Source organism: Chelonia mydas, chromosome 6 (genome assembly GCF_015237465.2).
Source record: "Chelonia mydas isolate rCheMyd1 chromosome 6, rCheMyd1.pri.v2, whole genome shotgun sequence".
Lineage (NCBI taxonomy): Eukaryota > Metazoa > Chordata > Testudines > Cheloniidae > Chelonia > Chelonia mydas.
In genome coordinates, this window is record NC_051246.2 from 66,086,261 (window position 1) to 66,105,230 (window position 18,970).

Below are 18,970 nucleotides of genomic sequence, written 5' to 3' on the forward strand. Positions count from 1 at the left end.
TTCAGGTCAATGAACTTAGTGCTGGGGAAAGGTGTTGGATTGACAGCCCTGGAAATTCCTCTCCTTTGTTTTGCAACCCTCCTCGCCATGCCCCACTGCCCTCCCAGTGTGCCTCAACACCCCCCCCCCCCGACAGTCTCCATGGCACCAAAGCAGCAGAATGGGCTAACAGGAGGAAACGAGTTAGTACCAGTTGCAGTGGTGGCAGTTCCTGCATTATGTCCACTTGGAACCGGACTAGGGATGGGGGTTGTTTTGTGCATGATGGCGGGCACGTCTGCATGTGCTCACGTCAGCATCTCTCGTTTGATTCTTCTTTTCCAGGGTAACATTGTGCTGGCGGCGGAGTCAGAATTTGAGCAGGCTCAGTGGTTGGAGATGCTGCAGGAGTCTGGAAAAGTGTAAGCACCGGGGATATATTTCCATTATTTTCTTCTCTTTGAAGCATTGCGGGAGGTGCTGGGGTTTTGAGGAGAACAAGGCCCAGCATTGCGGGAGGTGCTGGGGTTTTGAGGAGAACAAGGCCCAGCATCGCGGGAGGTGCTGGGGTTTTGAGGAGAAGAAGGTCTAACAAGAGTGACAGTGTGGAAGAGCTGAGGTGCTCCTTCATGGCTCCTCGCTTTCTGCTCCCAACAGACACCAAAACGTTTCAAAGTTCAAGTGAAGCATCCTCCATCATACTAATGTTTCACTGTGTTGCTAATACAACCCTGGTTGTGGTGAGGACTGGGAGTGATAAAATGCCACATGGCCTCTGCTGTCCTGCTCCTTCTCCTCAGGTGTGGAGGTCCTTGGACTTTGAGAAAACAGTGCAATTCTGCTGTGTGTGGGGAGCAAGATCCTGCTCTGGGGTTATGCTTCACAGAAGCTCCCTGCGCCTCAGGGAGAAGGACTTTTGGGTGAGATGGGGGCAGGATGAAGGAGAGCTAGGGGTCAAATCATGACTATGTAGATGTACCAGTCAAACTTCCCCATGGACAGGGAGCACAGGTGTCACAAGGGCTACTTCCACCCTGAGGCTTCAATTGCAGCTGTAGAATGGATCTGTGGCCTTGGGGTCCTTTTGCCCAGATCCCAGTAGGCTCAGGCTGTGCAGAGGGAGGTGTATTTAGCTCTGAAAATCAGGAAGTAAAGTAAATCCCCTGAAAGAGTCTGTTATCATGGGATTTCCAGCCCACTTCTACAGCGTTCCGATGCTGTAAGTGTCTGGATGTTTGGTTGCTTATCTGACTGGAACCTTTGAAAGATTTAAGGTTTGGCCAGCACTAGCCCTAGCATGTTGTCACTGCTAAGTGCGCTGCAGAGGAAGTAAGCAGCTGGCTCTAATACCAACATGCTCCTCTTAGGCCTTAGCAGCAATATCAAAAGGCAGGGGCTAGGAAGGGAGCTGAGTGACGGGAACTTTCCCAAAGCACATGGGAACTTTCAGAACCTCCGGAGCCTGGTAATCAGCTAAGCTTCTTAGAGGAAAGAGAGCTTTTCAGCTTTTCCTCAGAGAGCTATTACACTGGACTTATTCCTTTGAGCCCCACTAGAAAAAGGCTTCTCCTTCAGATGAGTTTATCCTTGGGTATCAGCATGTGCAGATGGGGAATGCTCATTTCTGTGAAGAGGAAAGTGTGTGTGTGTGTGGGGGGGGGGGAATATCACAGTCAAGTGAAAAGTACTACAAAGGCTCACTTTTTATTAGTGGTGACCACACTACAAAGCACCCCACCCAGGGCTGCACGGAGTATGTGCCCAGCTCAGCCCTAACCCAGCATCCCTCTCTGAGTTCAGTCCTGCCCACCATCCATGAGATCTCACGCACAAGACGAGAAGAGAGGCCAACTTGTATGTTTCTCTTTGGCTTTGTCTACTCTACACTACCATTTTTGTTCCACAGTCCACACCCGGCCCTATCCCCAGTGCAGCTCCTCTTGTGCTAGCCACAGCTGGGATGCTAGTGTTGATTGGCCATTGGGGTTTTTTTATCTCCTTGTTTTCTAATACCACTCAGCTCAGGTGTAGCTGACACGGTGGTTAATACCCCTTGAGAGCAGCACTGTGGACAGGGAAATGGGAGGGAGACTTTAACAGGAGTGCTAGTGTAGGCAAGGGGTTTGATCCCTGTATGTACCGACCAGAGATGAGCCGGGTTTGGCAGGACAAGGTGCAAGATATGCCAGGCCTGAGGCAGATCTCTGTGACCTACATAGTGTACCTGGGGGTGGAAGGGTTTGGCTGCTGGAGAGGACGAGGGGACCAAATTCAGCCCTAGTGTAAATAGGAGGATTTTCGTAGAGCTGCACTCACTTATATCAATGTTGAATTTAGCCCTGGGATTTTTCTTGCTGGTAACTTTACCTTTCAGCATGCAGGTGAGAACATGGTAGGGGTGGCTGTGGGCAGAGGCTGGGAGGGGCACTAATAAAGAGAGGGCTCCCAAAAGGATAAGGCCCTGTGTGCTTTCAGCTTCATCCCGTGCCTAGAACCAGCCATGTTCTAGGCCCCGACTCTGTTCTTCCAACCCCTTGTGTTTGATACAGAAGCTGATCCGGCTGCTGGAACATTTCTAGCAGTGCAGCAGGGTAACCCACTGTGCTGGATGAAAATAGGCTTGTGGCATCTGTCTTGCCTCTCCATGCACCATCGCTGCAGGAAGGATTTGGCTCCAGCATTCACCTAATCACTTTCGATGAGAGTGTGTGTGTGTGTGTGTGTGTGTGTGTGTGTGTGAAGGAGAGCGGAGATAATGTGACTTGTGTTAGCAAGGTCGGGAGTGGAGCTGAGCAACAGCGAAAAAAGTGCAGACCAGCCAGTAAATTGAGCAGTGATGAAAGGGAAAGTTAAAAGGACAGTGTTTGAGTCATTTAGGCACCACATTTTACTGCCCTTTTGTTCCTAGAGGAAAAGCATGCTGCTTATTCCACTGTAGGGTTTATACTTTATCATCATTGCAGCCTATCGCTTCATAATAATAACGTAAGAGAGCATAGATAGACAAGGGTTACAATAAATAAGGAAGGAACATAGGAAAGAATGAGACTGGTATGGGGTAACATCCTCTCCCCAGAATCCTTTGTTTGTGCTGTGTGAGGATACGTGTACTGTTTCTTTAAATCTGGAGCAGGGGGAGTGTGCAAATATACTGGGGTATAGATCGTTTAAAACATCAGAAAGATGGGCTGGTCTGGTGTCTCAGTGAAAATGCACTGTCACCTGGGGATGGTTGAACTGATTGCCCATCCTGAGCTCTCATTCCCTAGCTTAATGACTAATCCCAAAGCCCTCTGATTAATTAAAGACTAGAGTTTATGGCTTCTCAAAGGGAAGCCTCCCTTCACTCTGTTGTGGCCAGAAGGACAGCAGCCACAGTGCACATAAGGCCCTGAAAGCTTTTGAGTGTGAAGTCGTGCAAACAAGATAGGGATCTTCTAGCTCTGACAGGCATTCAGAAGACTCCACCAGTCTGGGGAGGGGGCCATATACCCATGATGCTAGGGAGATGCATATTATTTTTCAGAGTAGCAGCCGTGTTAGTCTGTATTCACAAAAAGAAAAGGAGTACTTGTGGCACCTTAGAGACTAACCATAATATTATTTTTGGAGCTGCTTTTGCTGTGTTCTCTTGGGTTGGTTAGAAGTAGCTCTGGTCAGAAAATAGAGAAAAGTCACAAAAGTGTTGATTAATAAATACCTTTTTCAGCAAAAAATATACCGACCGCCAGTAATTGGGAGCGTCTATGGTCAACTGTGAATAATAGCCAGGCTAGTTCTACAGGGGCTGACTTTGCAGGCTGGGATCACAAGTTCTCGTCATATAGCAGGCAAGTCTTCGTAAGATCAACCCATAAAGGTGAGATTTTCAAAGGCATGAAGGGTAGTTAGGCTCTCAACTACTATTGATTTTCCACTGGGTGTTGGGAACCTTACTGGCCTTTGTGCCTTTGGCTGTCTCTCCCTGAATAACTTATTCCTGCTACAATTTAGTGTGTAGCCCTTTCACTTTCCGATCCATGGCAGCTGATTTTCGTGAATCTATTCTGGGTTCCACCGGTGGCCATCTAGCATTTGTAGGGCAGCTAAAGAATCTGCCACTGATTTGGAGCAACAATGGGCCAGTCCATTACAGTAGTAGGGAGTGCATGTACCTATTAAATCAATTCAGATGAATAAATAAGAGGTTAATCGATGGGTAAGGGTGGTAACCTCACATGTGATTCCAATTCAGATGATCCCCTTTTGTAGCTGGGTCTTGTCCCTTCTGACCACTGGCCTTTTCCTAAGCCTACTCCTTTCGACTCTTGACCCTACCACTGCAATGTCCTTTTCTGACCTTTGCCCTCTCCTCTCTCTCTTTCCCTTCCGATAGTTTTCTCTATCCCTTCAAGCACCTCTTTTTTTGCCCCATGAACATCCAGAAGTTGCTCCCTGCCTAGGCTGTTAACCAGTAGGAACTCGTATATAGCCTGGAACCTGGAATGGTTGGCTGATGAGTAGCTAAAATACCTGACATGAGCAATTTGAGAGGAAAATGATTTTTAAAATAAGGGATTATTATAAATAAGTGTGATGTGTAATAGGTATGTGCAGAGCCTAGCACAATGGGATCATGATTTCACATAGGGCCCCTATGTGCTATTGCAGTAATCATAATTGTCATTATTGCTCAAGAGCAAATTTATACTCTGTATTATAAATTTTATTTCCTCCTCCAGAAATAGGCTAATGCTAACAGGGCCAACCGTCATTCGGGAAAGCATGCAGGTACGCTGTCTATGCTATAACTGATTTTTAAAGTAAACAGTGAGTGTTGGGGGAAGGAAACGCTTGTAATGTCACAAACATATGAGTGTTGTTTGCAGATTGTTTCTTATACCCTGTTATAATAATGAATGGAGAAGATGTGCAAGGTAATATTTTGTTAGAAAATAAATGCAATTCGTAATCATGACACAGTGTCTCCTACATATCCCAAGAAGAAAATGTACTAATAATGCCTAGCTCTTACCTTGCTAAGGCTTGCTGGGCTAAACAGTGTAAGTGAAGGAGGCACATGGTTTGACCCCGCTTCAGGAAAGCACTTAAGTAAGTCCTTAAAGTTAAGTGCATCCTTATATGCTGTCCTCCAAAGGGATGCTTTCCTAATCTGGGGCCTCTGTGCTGTGGCAGAATTTAAAATCAAAGTTCATAGCCACAGATTTACCACACATCCTTCTTGGAAAGGAATAACCACCATAAATAGAAAGAATGAAAAGCCAGTAAAGAAGAAACTCTTTAAAAGAAAAGTGTATCTTTAGATAGGTTTACAAAAACAGGGTTAAGACCCCAATTTAGCAGAGCACTTAAGCACGTGTATAATTTTAAACACATATGCAAAGCTTTGTTGAATAGGGATGGACTTAAGCGTGTGCTTAACGTTCAGCATGTGGTTAAGTTCTTTGTTGGAGCAGGGCCAAAATTCTATAACAGCCAAGGTTTGTCTAACTGAAAGTGATGCCACAAAGTGCACAGGCATTCTTTCCCCTCATGAAAATAGTCTAATGTAACTAATTTCTAAATCCATAAGCAAACAACCCCTAAACCAGCTAAACATGCATTCATACTAGTTGATATAATATTTGATGGAAAACAACTCACCCACACAAGCACAGATTGCAAATACCAACAGAGGTTCTCAGTTGTCTGCCAGCTACAGTAGAACTTTAGATATCAATTATTTAGTGTCCCAAAGTCCTAAGGGAAGTTCTTTGAGAAATACATGGTTGGTTTCTGACTGAACTTTCAAGGCAGTTGGGCCGCTGGTCATAAGACTGCAGCTTTCATTTATAATGCACATAAAATAAACGTGTTGATTACTTCTGAAATATGAGCCAGGCTATGCAGACATGGGAGACCCATCTGCTTTTAAGTTCAGCTTCAATGGGCTTAAGATTGTATCATAGGGACAGGGTGAGGGGATGACAATTTCAGGGCAGTATTTGTGAAAAAGTTAACCTAAATAAACAGGCATTCTAAATGCTTTCATCATTTTCAAGCCATTAGTATAACAATGTATGAAATCCTGGCCCCATTGAAGAAAATGGGAGTTTTGCCAGTGACTTCAATGAGGTCGCCCAGTGTCTCAGCATTTCAGAAACTACCCATACCCCTTGTGCACATCTCTCTCTCTCACACACAGACACGCACAGACACACACGGTTCTCTGGGTACCCAAGACTGTGAGTCATCTTGTTAACCCCCCCGCCCCACACGCTTTCAACATGAGGGAGACCTACTTGTACTTAACTGGTGTTAGCTCCCTGACTCCTCCTCTGGGCTATGCCAGCCCATGGTTTGCCTTGTGGGTTAACAATTGGTACATCCCAGTCCCCAAACCCCTTTGAAGCATTCCCCTGTAGTGTTCAGCCCCTTATCCACTGAACAATCCTAGTAATACACAGTCTGCTGTCCCCGAGGGAACAGTACACACCAGCTTGAATGATTCAACTCAGAATCAGCTCCTTGTACAATACCACAGCACTGAGATATATCTATAGTGAAAACAAGAATAAGTTTATTATCAGAGATTCAAGATTCAAATGATAGTGAGTAAGAATATTGGAAACAAATGGTTAGATACAAAACAAAATCATAACATGCTTTCTAGAGACTAAACTTAACTAACAGGTTAACCTCCTGTCTAAAGAAGTTTATCTCATCCCCATGGTTCTGTGCAGTGTTTCCCCCGAGGTTGGCTGAGATCCTGTTTTCATGAGTGTAAACAAGCAGTCTGTTTACTTCTAGGTGCAGGATCAGGGGATGTCGTCTTTGACTTCTATTTATACACCCCAAAGTTCATTGTCTGTACTCAGAGACAGTATAGCCACCTGTGGCTTGTTTTTCCTGCATGCTCCTTCCCTGTTGACGTCCCATGCCTTTGTTGCTATTGCATGTAAAGTGACGTCCATTGTGTTAGCTTGCAATGATTCATTTACATTTGACAGAAAGAGCAGTGAATAAACATCTCTTGTTTGACAGAAATGCGGTTTCTGCTGGTGACTCATACCTCGATACAGTATCTAAGAGCGTATTTTCGGTCTACATACATAGCTCCTTACGTAGTATCGGCACGTGCATTTCACAGTGACATTAATGACGAGTGTGACCCCGGCTTTCATTTGAGGCCTCACATGATTTTCTTTGTGAACCAGAATGTACAGACCAGTATCAGGACATTCCGTAACCCCAGCTGGCATTAACGTGTTCTTGGGTCACGTGGGCACACATTGACATATTTTGCACATAATTGGATGCTGAACCTGTACATTTTTATTAATTTTCTTCTAATTTCTCAGCATTTTAGATATCATGGACACACATTAGCTTAAAAGAAATCCAGTTGTGTGCAAATAATAGTTAAAGCCATACATTTTTACTAATTCTCTTCTAATTTGCTGTTAGAACAATGAGCTGTCTCAGTCTTCTCTCAAAAAGAAAAGGAGTACTTATGGCACCTTAGAGACTAACCAATTTATTTGAGCATGAGCTTTCGTGAGCTACAGCTCACTTCATCGGATGCATCTTCTCTCACTTTGCTTTTCCTGTGGATTCAGATGCAAATGAGCATCACCTTGCTCAGTTTACACTGGAGACACACATTGTCTCTGGCATCATCTTGCTCATTTTACACTGGAGACACAGGCCAACAGGCAAAACAACATTACTTTGCCTGGGGCAAACTTGTTTATCACATCTGCCCCCAGAACACATTGTAGGAATATGTTTCTAGAACACTTTACATAACTCTTTACACACCATCTGTACATGTATCACACAGTGATATTCATGATATTCATGACTAATGTGGCACCAGTGTTTATGATACTTTACTCAATACACTTCTATAGTTCAGCTGATTTAATTGCTTATTTTTGGAGTTCAGATCCCCTGTTCTCCTGCTGATGTGTCTGGACCCTGATTGTCACAGTGGGTTAGTAGGGATGGTAAAGAACTGAGAAATTCCTAAATGAGGCATGCTATTCATATGTGCATATAATTAACTGGTCTGCATTTTAAGTATAAAAAGGGCTGTGTTTTTTCTAGTGGTTGAAGCCGAGGACTGAGAAGCTGGAGCTCTGCCTTTGGCTTATTATTAGTCCTTGGGATTGTCACTTAAGCTCTGTACCACAGCCTACTGTATCTTTAAAGTGTGGCCAGTGATGCATACCAGGAGGATTGTGTGGCTTTATTTAATAATGTTTGCAAAGCACTTTGAGGTCTTCTGGCAGATACTGCATGCAAAGTATTGTTATAACGTACCCCCTTCTCTCTTTACATTTTAGCTTTTCTTTTGATGTTTAGTTATGGCTCTTCGTTGTTTCTAGAGGTAGTAACCATGGGCTAGGCAGGGGCTCCAGGACATACATCAAATCCTACTGGCTAATTGCCCATCAGGGAGAGATTTCCAGTTGGTCATGGGATACCAAAAGGGATGAGGACAAAAATCAGAAGGGGAGGAGCTGGGGACAGGGTAATGCCCAAATGGAAATTGGTAGTGGTGGGCCAAAGCATTGGAAAGGGGTGGAACCAGGGGAGGTACAAGTGGCTAGAAGAGATGGGTCTTAGACAGGAGGTGCGATGGCATTGGTCATCATCCTCATCTATTAATCAGTGTCTTACCAATCCATCAGGATCAATTTGACAGGCCCAGTGCACATCCTACTACCAGGTACCTGGAAAATCCCTCTCTATTGATTGTATGCCAGGAAATTTTACAACTCATTTTAGCAGAAATAATATTTTATTTTTAAAAAAGATAATTCATCAAATGCATGGGACTCTGTTTGAAGTTGTAGGCAATTTAAGCCTGAGTTTCCCTCCTCACTCAATAATTCCTAGCCATGCTTCCTTCCCAATTCTCTTTATTTATTTCTGTTCATTCTCTTTTTAGGACCTGGAAGAATGCTCAACTGGGAGAAGCCATGATTGAGAGCCTGGAAGCTCAGGGGCTCCAGCTGGCCAAGGAGAAGCAGGAATACTTAGGTTAGCTTGAGCAGCTTTTTGTACTGGGGACTCTTTAGGTTCAGAAGTGCCCGAGGGTTGCAGAATCCTAAATAGCACCCCTGTCTCCACTTTCTGTAACTGCTGGTGAGGTCCAGGCTGGTCAGCTGCAGGCTTTTATGAAATCAGGCATTTCTATTCAGCTATCAAGGGAGATGAACATAAAAGCAAATACTAGGGTTGAGTTCAGGACATTTATTGTAGGTGCTTAAAAGTATGCATGTGTCCAGTCAGATGTGATCCTTTGGCTCCTAATAAATGGACAATGTGACTCTTGTTCTTGAAAAGTTTGAGGGTCCTGACTCTGGGAGTTAGCGCATGCCGGGCATACATAGGTACTCGTGTGCCAGTTTTAATTCCTCAGGAGTGGCATTTCTTATGTTGACTACAATTTTGGGGTTGTTGTTTTTTTCCATCGGGGTTTTATTTTCACACTGCTGAATCCCCATCTCAATTCACCCCTGTGTTAGTGGTGACAATGTGTATGGTGGCAATTCTAGCCTGGTAGATTATGGGTTCATGAGCAGGCAAATGGCTCAGCTAGTGCATGTGTACATTTCAGATAATTAGTGGCTTCTCTGGGTAATTGAGACTACTTACACCTTAAGCTAAGGCACCTGGTAAAATAATAATTAATATGAATGCTGTGAGCTACACTCTGTCATCCAACTCCTGCTAATAAAACTTTAATATATTTAGATATTAAGAACAACTTGTTAACTATAAGGGTTGTTAAGCTCTGGAATAGGCTTCCAAGGGAGGTTGTGGAATCCCTATCACTGGAGGTTTCTAAGAACAGGTTGGACAAATACCTGTCAGGTATGGTCTAGGTATACTTGGTCCTGCCTCAGTACAGGGGACTGGACCTGATGACCTCTCAAGATCCCTTCCAGCCCTACATTTCTGTGATTTTTTTGTATGGAAATCTGAAGATGAAGAAATATTTCTGTTTTACATTATTGCATTCACTGTGCTCCAGGATGATCTCAGTACATTGCCAGGGATATAATAGTAGTAACAATAATTAGAGCTCTAAAGCACTTTCAGTCTGAAGATCTCAAAGCCATTTATAAAAGTTTTATTTATTTATAATGAATAAATTAAGCCTCACAACCCACAAGTGAGGTAGGAAAATAATACCATCCCCATTTGCCAAAGGGATAAACAGAAACCCAGAGAGGATAACTTGTAGAGCTGGTCAAAATGTTTTGGAAGAAAACTTTGTCTAAAATTGGCAAGAATTTTTTCATGAAAAGCTGGTGTATTTCAAATCTTGTTCATACATTTTGTGGTGATATTTTTATCAACACCTTTATTGTAATTTTTATTTTAAAAAGTTATGGAAATGGTTACTGACCATTTTCATTTACATCACAGTTCGATAACATTTTCAGTTAAAATATTGATGAAACAAATTGGTGCAAAAAATTCTCTTTGGCCCCTGTGCACCAGAAGTAGTGCTGACAGGGAGTTATTAATGACTTTTAATTAACAAAAAATTTCCCCCCCATTTTTCAAACAAATCTGATGACTTTGCCCACAGCCACACCGTGAGTCTGTTAGAGCTGGGAACAGAGCCCAGATCACCAGATTCCCGTTCCCCTGCTCTAATCCCCGGCCTTGCTTTCCAACCTTCCATGGACTGACCCGGGACTGATCTATGGGAGGATTCTCTCAACCAAACCCTCTTTCTCCAGGATGTTTCCAGACACCTGCATCATGGTCTCTCAGTTCCCTCCCCACCCCACTTCAGGTGGTATAATACCATTACCAAATTCTGTAGGGAGGCTGCAGAACGCTATGCAGCTTTGTGGGAGTGGAACCCTAGCGGAATGTGGTAGATATGAGAGAGATTCTCCCTATAAGAACATAACAGGATCTTAGCGGGAAGACCTGTCCCTCATCGCTGAATGTCACAGGTTAGCGGGTTTTCGCTATTAGTGGCCAAACATCCCCTTCATAACCCCCAGGATAGCATAAGAATTGTTAGTCCTTTCCCAGGTTGCAGTCCTATACGGGGGGAGGAAGAGAGATCTTCTCCGCTAATTAGCAGCTATGTATATACAGGGATCTTTGATCCATAGCAGGGACATTCAGGCTGACTATTCAGTACTGTCATGCCTGGCCACTTTCATTTGACAGCTTTTGCTTTGGTTTGCTTTGTTCCAATATAACTGCTGAGGTTTCTGCCTTATTATTAGCATCCTGGTCAGCGCCCCGTGTCCCTCCAGTGGTTAGTGCTTTGAGGACAACAGAGTTTCTGGCCACTGGGAGATCAGGTCAAGACTCTGGGAGGCACACATACTGCTCTACCTCCCTTCTGTTGGGAGCGTCTGTACTTCCCCCGACCCCCTCCGGAGTGACCATCCACCTCCTACCCTCCCCCCTGTGCCCAGTCCTGCCCCCAGGCTGGGAACCACAGGGATTGGTGGACTGCATCAGAAGGTCAGACCCTGCAGGACCTGGTCCTCCCAAGACGGGCAGGAGTTCGAAGAAAGGGAAGAATTGGCACATTGCCAGCAGGGTGGCACATGGGGCAGGCAGCATAGGTTCTTCAGCCTACAGCACGGGTGGGGAGCTGTGGGTTTGGCAGCATCTTCCAGCGCTCACAGGGAGATAGTGGAAGGGTCTGGGGTTTTGGATGGGGGAGAGGGAACAGGAGGGAGGAAGGAGAGGAGTAGAGGTTCTCAGAAAGAATAGAATAATGATATTATTCATCTGTATTACTGTAGCATCTAGGAGCTCTAGTTGTAGATCTGGATCCCATTGTGCCCAATAATAATAATACCTAACTGTTAGCTCGTGCTTTTAATCTTTAGATCTCAAAGTGCTTTCCACAGGAGGTCAGTATCGCCATCCCCATTTGACAGATGGGGAAACTGAGGCACAGAGCAGTGAAGTGACTTGCCCAAGGTCACCCAGTAGGCCAGTGGCAGAACTAGGAATTGAACCCATTCTGCTGAGTCCCACTAATGCTCTCTAAGAGCTAATCTCAGAGTGCGCAGGAACTCTGGGTACTGACCTTGTTAATAAACCAATAGGTGCTCTTTTCAGCATGGCCAAAGTCCAGCTGGAGACCTTAGGAAGGGGCAGGGCTGAGATACTTCGTTACTCACAGGAATCCTTCTGAGGCTTTGAGCTTTTCAAGACAACTGAAGGAACCCAGTTTTAGCTGGGGCATCATAACAGTGCGACCAGTTTCTTCACAACGTCATGCCACAGAGATGGAAATGGGACATAGATGCTATAGTCATCTCACTGGATGGCTGGTGGCATCCCTGGTAGTAGTGAGCAGCTGATTATCAGCATGACATAGGCAATGGCAACCTCAGAGAGAGCAAATTTTGTTGAATAAACAGGTGGAGTGAGCACAATACTGAGCATGAAAGGAAATGAGGGCTAGACAAGGGTGTCTAGTAGCAGATGGCTGAGATCATGACCCAGAGTCTAGTCCTAGCTTAAGAACAGAATGTGGCCTGCTAGTTCGGGTAAGGGACAGGGAGTCAGGACACCTGGATTTTGTTCTTGGCTCTGCCACTTTGTAAAACTTTGGGCAAGTCACTGAACCCATCTGTGCTTCAGTTTCCCCAGCTGTGTAATGGAGAGAATGATATTTTCCTACCTCACATGAGGGTTGTGAGGGTTCCCTCACTGATATGCTCTAAGAGTCTTAGAAGGAAGACATCAGAGGGAGTGCAAAATATTAGTGTTTGTTTGTTTGTTAAAAATTTGGCAGGAGAAGGATAACAGAAAATCCCATTAAAGTCGTCTTGGCCTTAGGAAACACCCAGACGGATGTATGCAATGCAAGAGGGAAGTCTGCATTTTCCAGCTCTGTGTGATCAGTGCCCCAAGATCATAAACACCCCACTGCATTATCAATTGCTTTTCTTCCTGCATTTGGCCCAGGGTGATCAGATAGCAAGTGTGAAAAATCGGGACGGGGGTGGGGGGTAATAGGTGCCTATATAAGAAAAAGCCCCAAATATCGTGACTGTCCCTATAAAATTGGGACATCTGGTCACTCTAATTTGGCCTATGTTGTGTGTGTTTGCAGATAAGCTGATGGAAGAGACAGAGGAGCTGTGTCTGCAGAGGGAGCAAAAAGAGGTGGGTGCCCATCCAAAGCCAATCAAATCATACCCCTTCCTATTCCCTGCAGAGTGTAGGGCAATCTGTTGATTGGAGGGGCTAGCACCATGCAAAGCCCAAAGGCAACCATGCTCCTGGATGCCCCTTGGATGAGTAAAGGGATGACAGCCAAGCCCTGTAGATGGATCCTGCACACCTTTGGGTTTCATCTCTTCTCACTGCACCATCTCGCCTTCCTTGATGTTAGCATCTAGTCACATGTAGGAAAGGTTGAAAGTTGTTGTGAGAGGGAATAAGGATGCTATTTGAATTACAACCTGGACCAGGATGGGTTTCTGCTGGTCAGGACTCTCTCTTTCTAGTCCTTGCCCCTCATTGCCGGTGTACCTCAGTCTCGACCTGCAGTAGTACCCTGGCCCATTCTAGTCTTGAGCAGAGACAGTTAATTATGGGTGAAATTCAAGAGGTTTGGGGCTTTGGGTTCAGTTCAAATAAATACCCAATCATTCAAATGCTACTATGAAACTTACCCAAATTATTAGAACCGATTCAGCACTTGCTCTCTCCCCTGGCATCACCACAAACACCTTTCAAAGACCCCTCCTACTTTATTATGTCTTCTTGAGGGGTGGGGGTTTCAGAAAGTTTCTGCTCCCTTCCGGGGTCTACAGAAGTGGCGGGTCCACTTCTCCCTCTTTTAGGGCTAATCTACTGTCCCCTCTAGCTCCTTTGGGCAGCTGGCTAGTAGACCTGCAGTGGAGAGGGAGTAATTTTGTCCGAGAGCACTGGGCTGGATCCCTACTCTTACAAAGCCTGCCAGGGTGCTTTAACATTCACAGATAGACAGGAGCAAGGGCAGTTTTGAGGTCCTTTATTCCTAAAGGAGGGAGAAAAATATAATCTACAGGGAACGTAATTGGTCTGACATTTTACAGGCCTGCAGGGCTTCTCAGGAATGGTTTGGGAGTGCACTTTGTTTGAACTGTTGGATCTGCCATAAGGATGTACAGTCTTTATTATTAATTTATCTTGTCAGTTTCAATCAATGGTTCTATGACACTAACGGAGCCACTGTAAGAGCTTCACCTAGTGGCTAACTCTAGTACGTTTTAAACCAAGACTCCTGAGACAAAAGTCCTTTGTTATTCAGTTATTGAGCGGATCCTTCTCCTGTGCAGTGTCCACCTCACTGGTGTAAAAAAATAGCCATTTTGACTGGGGAGCATAAGCTTGTTGAGACTGGGAAGATGGGTGGTGTTACTTATCAGCCTTTTTAAACACCACTTATCACCAAGTGTAGACAAAGGCAGTGATGATTCATAGATACTAAGGTCAGAAGGGACCATTATGATCATCTAGTCCGACCTCCTGCACAACGCAGGCCACAGAATCTCATCCACCCACTCCTGCGAAAAACCTCTCACCTATGTCTGAGCTATTGAAGTCCTCAAATCGTGGTTTAAAGACTTCAAGGAGCAGAGAATCCTCCAGCAAGTGCCCCATGCTACAGAGGAAGGTGAAAAACCTCCAGGGCCTCTTCCAATCTGCCCTGGAGGAAAATTCCTTCCCGACCCCAAATATGGCGATCAGCTAAACCCTGAGCATATGGGCAAGATTCACCAGCCAGATACCCAGGAAAGAATTTCCTGTAGTAACTCAGATCCCATCCCATCTAACATCCCATCACAGGCCATTGGGCCTATTTACTATGAATGTTTAAAGATCAATTAATTACCAAAATCATGTTATCCCATCATTAAAAACGTTAGCTGGTTATGGATAGCAGCTAGCACACATTTCAAACACTACTCAATGCCAATACTCAGAAGCAAACTAGGGAAATGTGGTCTAGATGAAATTACTATAAAGAGGGTGCACAACTGGTTGAAAAACTATATTCAGAAAGTAGTTATCAATGGTTTGCTGTCAAACTGGGAGGATAGATCAAGTGAGGTCCTGCAGGAGTCAGCCCTGAGTTCAGTACTAGTCAATATTTTCATTAATGACTTGGATAATAGAGTGGAGAGTATTCTTGTAAAACTTGCAGATGACACGAGGCCAGGAGGAGTTGCAAACACTTTGGAGGAAAGATTAGGATTCAAAACAACCTTGACAAATCGGAAAGTTGGTCTGGATTCAACAAGATGAAATTCAATACAGATAAATGCCAAGTACTACACTTAGAAAGGAAAATCAAATGTACAACTACAAAATGGGGAATAACTGGCTAGGTGGTAGAACTGCTGAAAATGATCTAGGACTTATAGTGGATCACAAATAGAATATCAACCAACAATGTGTTGCAGTTATGAAAAAGGCTAATATCACTCTGGGGTATATTAACAGGAGTGTCATACATAAAAGCACTGGTGAGGCTTCAGATGGTATACTGTGTACAGTTTGGGGCTCAATACGTTAAGAAAGATGTGAACAAACTGGAAAGAGCCCAGAGGAGAGCAACAATGAAAAAAGGTTTAAAAAATCTGACCTAAGAGAAAAAGTTAAGAACACTGGACATGTTTAGTCTTGAGAGGAGATGACTGAGGAAGGACCTGATAACAATCTTAAAATATGTTAAGGGCTGTTATTTAAAGAGGATGGTGATCAGTTGTTCTTCATGTCCACTAAAGGTAGGACAAGAAGTAATTGGTTTAATGTGGAGTAAGGGAGAGTTAGGTTAGATATTAGGGAAAGCAACCTAACTACAGTACAAGGAGAGTTAAGCTCTGGAGTAGGTTACCAAGGGATGTTGTGGAATCCCCGTCATTGGAGGTTTTTGGCAACTGGTTAGGCAAACACCTGTCAGGGATCGTCTAGGTTTACTGGGTCCAGCCTCAGTGCGGGGGATGGAGTAGATAACCTCTTGAGTTCCCTTCCAGCCATACATTCCTGTGGTTCTGTGATTTAATAATTATGCATTTCATGTCTTTACTGTTTTGGATTTGGAGGCAACACTAGTGCTCATGTGGGATGGTGGGGAAGGCCAAGTTAGAAAAGGGTAGTGTGACTATAACATAAAATGAATTGAGTTACTGAAGGGGTAACCATTTAACCCTCTGAGCGCTGCAGCCGAGTGCACTTATTTCCCCATGTTACCTCTCAGGAGCTGGAGCGTCTTAACCAGGTGCTAGAAGCAGAGAAGCAGCAGTTTGAAGAAGTGGTCCAGGAGCTGCGGCTGGAGCAACAGCAGATTAAACGGTAATGAATCCAAGAAACCAGGTGGGCGACAAGACAGCTGGCACTTCCACAGGTGAAGAGAAGCGATCTCGGTTTCACTTTGCATTCAGGACCCCAACAGCCTTTTTAGAGCAGTGCAGTAAATAGGATGGAAGAGTGACCACCCCATAAACTCTGAGTACTATGGCGATAAGCACACACATGGGTGCATATTCCAGACTAGGGCATTTCCCATGGCCGGTCATGGCATGTGGGAGCATATGTACATTATTGGCACGTGTCACAATTCTCGACCGTGGAAGTCACCATGCCACAACTGCACTGAAGTCAGTGGAGTGACACTGTGGATGGATTTGAACCCTAAGTGCCTAGAATTTATAAGGCACATATGCCCATATGCAGTGGTTAAAGTCGATTGAAAGAGGCTCTCACCACACTGGCCAAGGAGGGATGGGAGCTGGGGGAGCACTGCCTACCCAAGCCAGGGAGAGGAGGAGGAATGCTTCCTCTGTTTTTAGTAAAGGAGGGGAGCTATGGTTGTGCCCCCCAGCTCCACCTGAAGTTAACTTGTGCCTGGCATTTCTGATTCCTGACAGCACCCCTTCCAAATCAGTACTAGAGCATCCTATGGCAATGGCCAACTCTACAGCCTGTGGTAGTGTGAGTGCAGTGTTTGGGGCTATTATTCCCCCACAAAGTGCATAACCATTGTCCTTTTAGGGAGCTGGAATTGACAGCCCAATCCCTCAAAGGAGTGGAGGAGGAGAAGAAGGAACTGCGAAGCCTGACAGAGTCCTTACAGAAAACACTGGAGGTCAGTGATAGATTTTTCTCCTCATGGTGACAGCCTTTCGGGGAAAGTGCTATAGAACTAAACAGGGATTAAACTAATAGTGTCCTGTAGCAATTACTCTAAAAGCCTATAGAGTTTGACAGAGAATCAGATCCTTCTACAGGTCAATTGATCCAGCTTATAGAACTCTTTAGCAGGGACATATGTCAAGATCCTCTCCTGTGTTGAGATCTCTTCAGGACAGGGCTGGAGCTGTCAAGGACCCAGCTATAGCTCCCTGATTCTCAAGCTGCAGCTTCCCTGGCCCTAGCCCTGGTCTAAATTAGAGCAACCAGGTGGCAGCTCTAATTTACAAAGCTGCATATGGTCTCTGAGAAATCATATACCAGCTGAGAATGTGGCACAGAGTGGAGCTCCATCACACCTCTTCCCTCCCCTATTATAACCCCTATGTCAGGGTGGCTCCTCTAGCTTTATGCCCTCTGAGAGATCCCTCCCCACACGCTGGGAATTCTCAGCTAGGCAGTAGCACCCAGAATATGGCCAATAATTTTCCACTGAACTCTGCAGGATGGTCCAAATATCCTATGGAAAGGATCTCATTCTGTATTACATTCTGCGGGTTCTTAGAGAAATGGCCATAGAACCCTGTTGATTTAATCCCTTTTTGATTCTACAGGACTTTCCCATAATACAGATCCTCTCTCATTTGCTCTTGCTCTTTAGTTTTTTTGCTGGGTGGTTTGGGTTTCAGTTTGAGCATGGGGCAAAAACCAGGAGTTCATAGTTCAGGTCACTTACGTTGCCCGACCTGGTCTGCTCCACCATTGTTGCAGGTACTGGTAAGACAAAGTTTGGGAATGACAGTATTAAGGAAGGAATGATTCTGTCCTGACTACAGTCAATAGGTTGAGCAGTACAGAGGAAAACAGTGTCGTGTGCCCTCCTCCTGTAGCTGATAGGGATTCATCAGCATGCAAGGGGAGAGTCTGCTGGCGCGCAAGGATGCAGAGAGGCCTGAAGGGAGTAGGAAGAAGGGCAGTGAGGTTGTACAGTATTAGTGATGAGTAGAGGAAGTAAAGCTCCCCTTTCTTGGAGTACTGTCTGCTGAATAATCATGAGCCCGCATTGGCAGATTCCTTTAGAGAAGCCCCAAGTGATGGCCCGTCTTCCTGCATAAAGAGAGAACATTAAGGAGGTTATTGCTCCCAGGGTTGCCTGGGAGAAGGGGAATCCAAGGTTTAAGTGGGTGGAGAAAGGAGGGCAGCAGAAGGAAGGAGGGGCAATAGGGAGCCATTGGAGAGGAGTTATCTGGGAAGGTGCCTAGCCTAGGAACCTCCATGTCAGAATGTCGGTGGCCTGGCTAGTAATGACATGCTCTGTTCCTTCTCTGACCCAAGGAGCTCTCCTGGGAAAAGCAAAGAACCCTGGAAATGCTGGAGGAGAATGAGAGCCAACTTCAGCCCCTGGCCAATGCTAACAAGCAGCCAAACCCCACCGGGTGTCTGCACAGCAACCTGCGCCAGATTGAGGAGAAGATGCACCAGCTCCTGGAGGAGAAAGTCTTGGCAGAGAGAAGGTAAGGTGGGAAATGTAGCTTACAGAATCCCAGAAGAGGAAGGACGAAGTGTTACTCCTTGCAGAAGGAACGTGGTGTTGGGAAAGGAGCTACCATTACTCCTGCAGAGGGAAGGTCATAGTAAGAGGAGACACTGGAATAAATTCCAGACTTACAACTATAATCATATTAAAGCATTTTCTCTATTTTCATTAACATTGGCTATTTCCTGGTGGCCAACAGCCTTCTGCAGAGTTGTTAGACCTTTTGTCGTTTCCCCTCATGGGTGCTGGCTGAGGAGTGGGAAAGTGCTAGTCAGGCAATTC

The 18,970-nt window shown here is 45.0% G+C and overlaps 1 protein-coding gene across 2 annotated transcripts in view; it reads left to right on the plus strand.

Moving 5' to 3' along the window:
• The window catches only part of PLEKHD1 (pleckstrin homology and coiled-coil domain containing D1), a 46,252-nt gene that overhangs the window by 17,915 nt on the left and 9,367 nt on the right, over nucleotides 1-18,970 (plus strand). For both annotated transcript variants that reach the window (XM_037898609.2, XM_037898610.2), the window contains 6 exons: nucleotides 325-401; nucleotides 8,915-9,006; nucleotides 13,082-13,134; nucleotides 16,220-16,314; nucleotides 17,014-17,107; nucleotides 18,487-18,665. In XM_037898609.2, coding sequence (XP_037754537.1) covers nucleotides 325-401; nucleotides 8,915-9,006; nucleotides 13,082-13,134; nucleotides 16,220-16,314; nucleotides 17,014-17,107; nucleotides 18,487-18,665 — 590 coding nt within the window. The remainder of the gene's footprint in view (nucleotides 1-324; nucleotides 402-8,914; nucleotides 9,007-13,081; nucleotides 13,135-16,219; nucleotides 16,315-17,013; nucleotides 17,108-18,486; nucleotides 18,666-18,970) is intronic.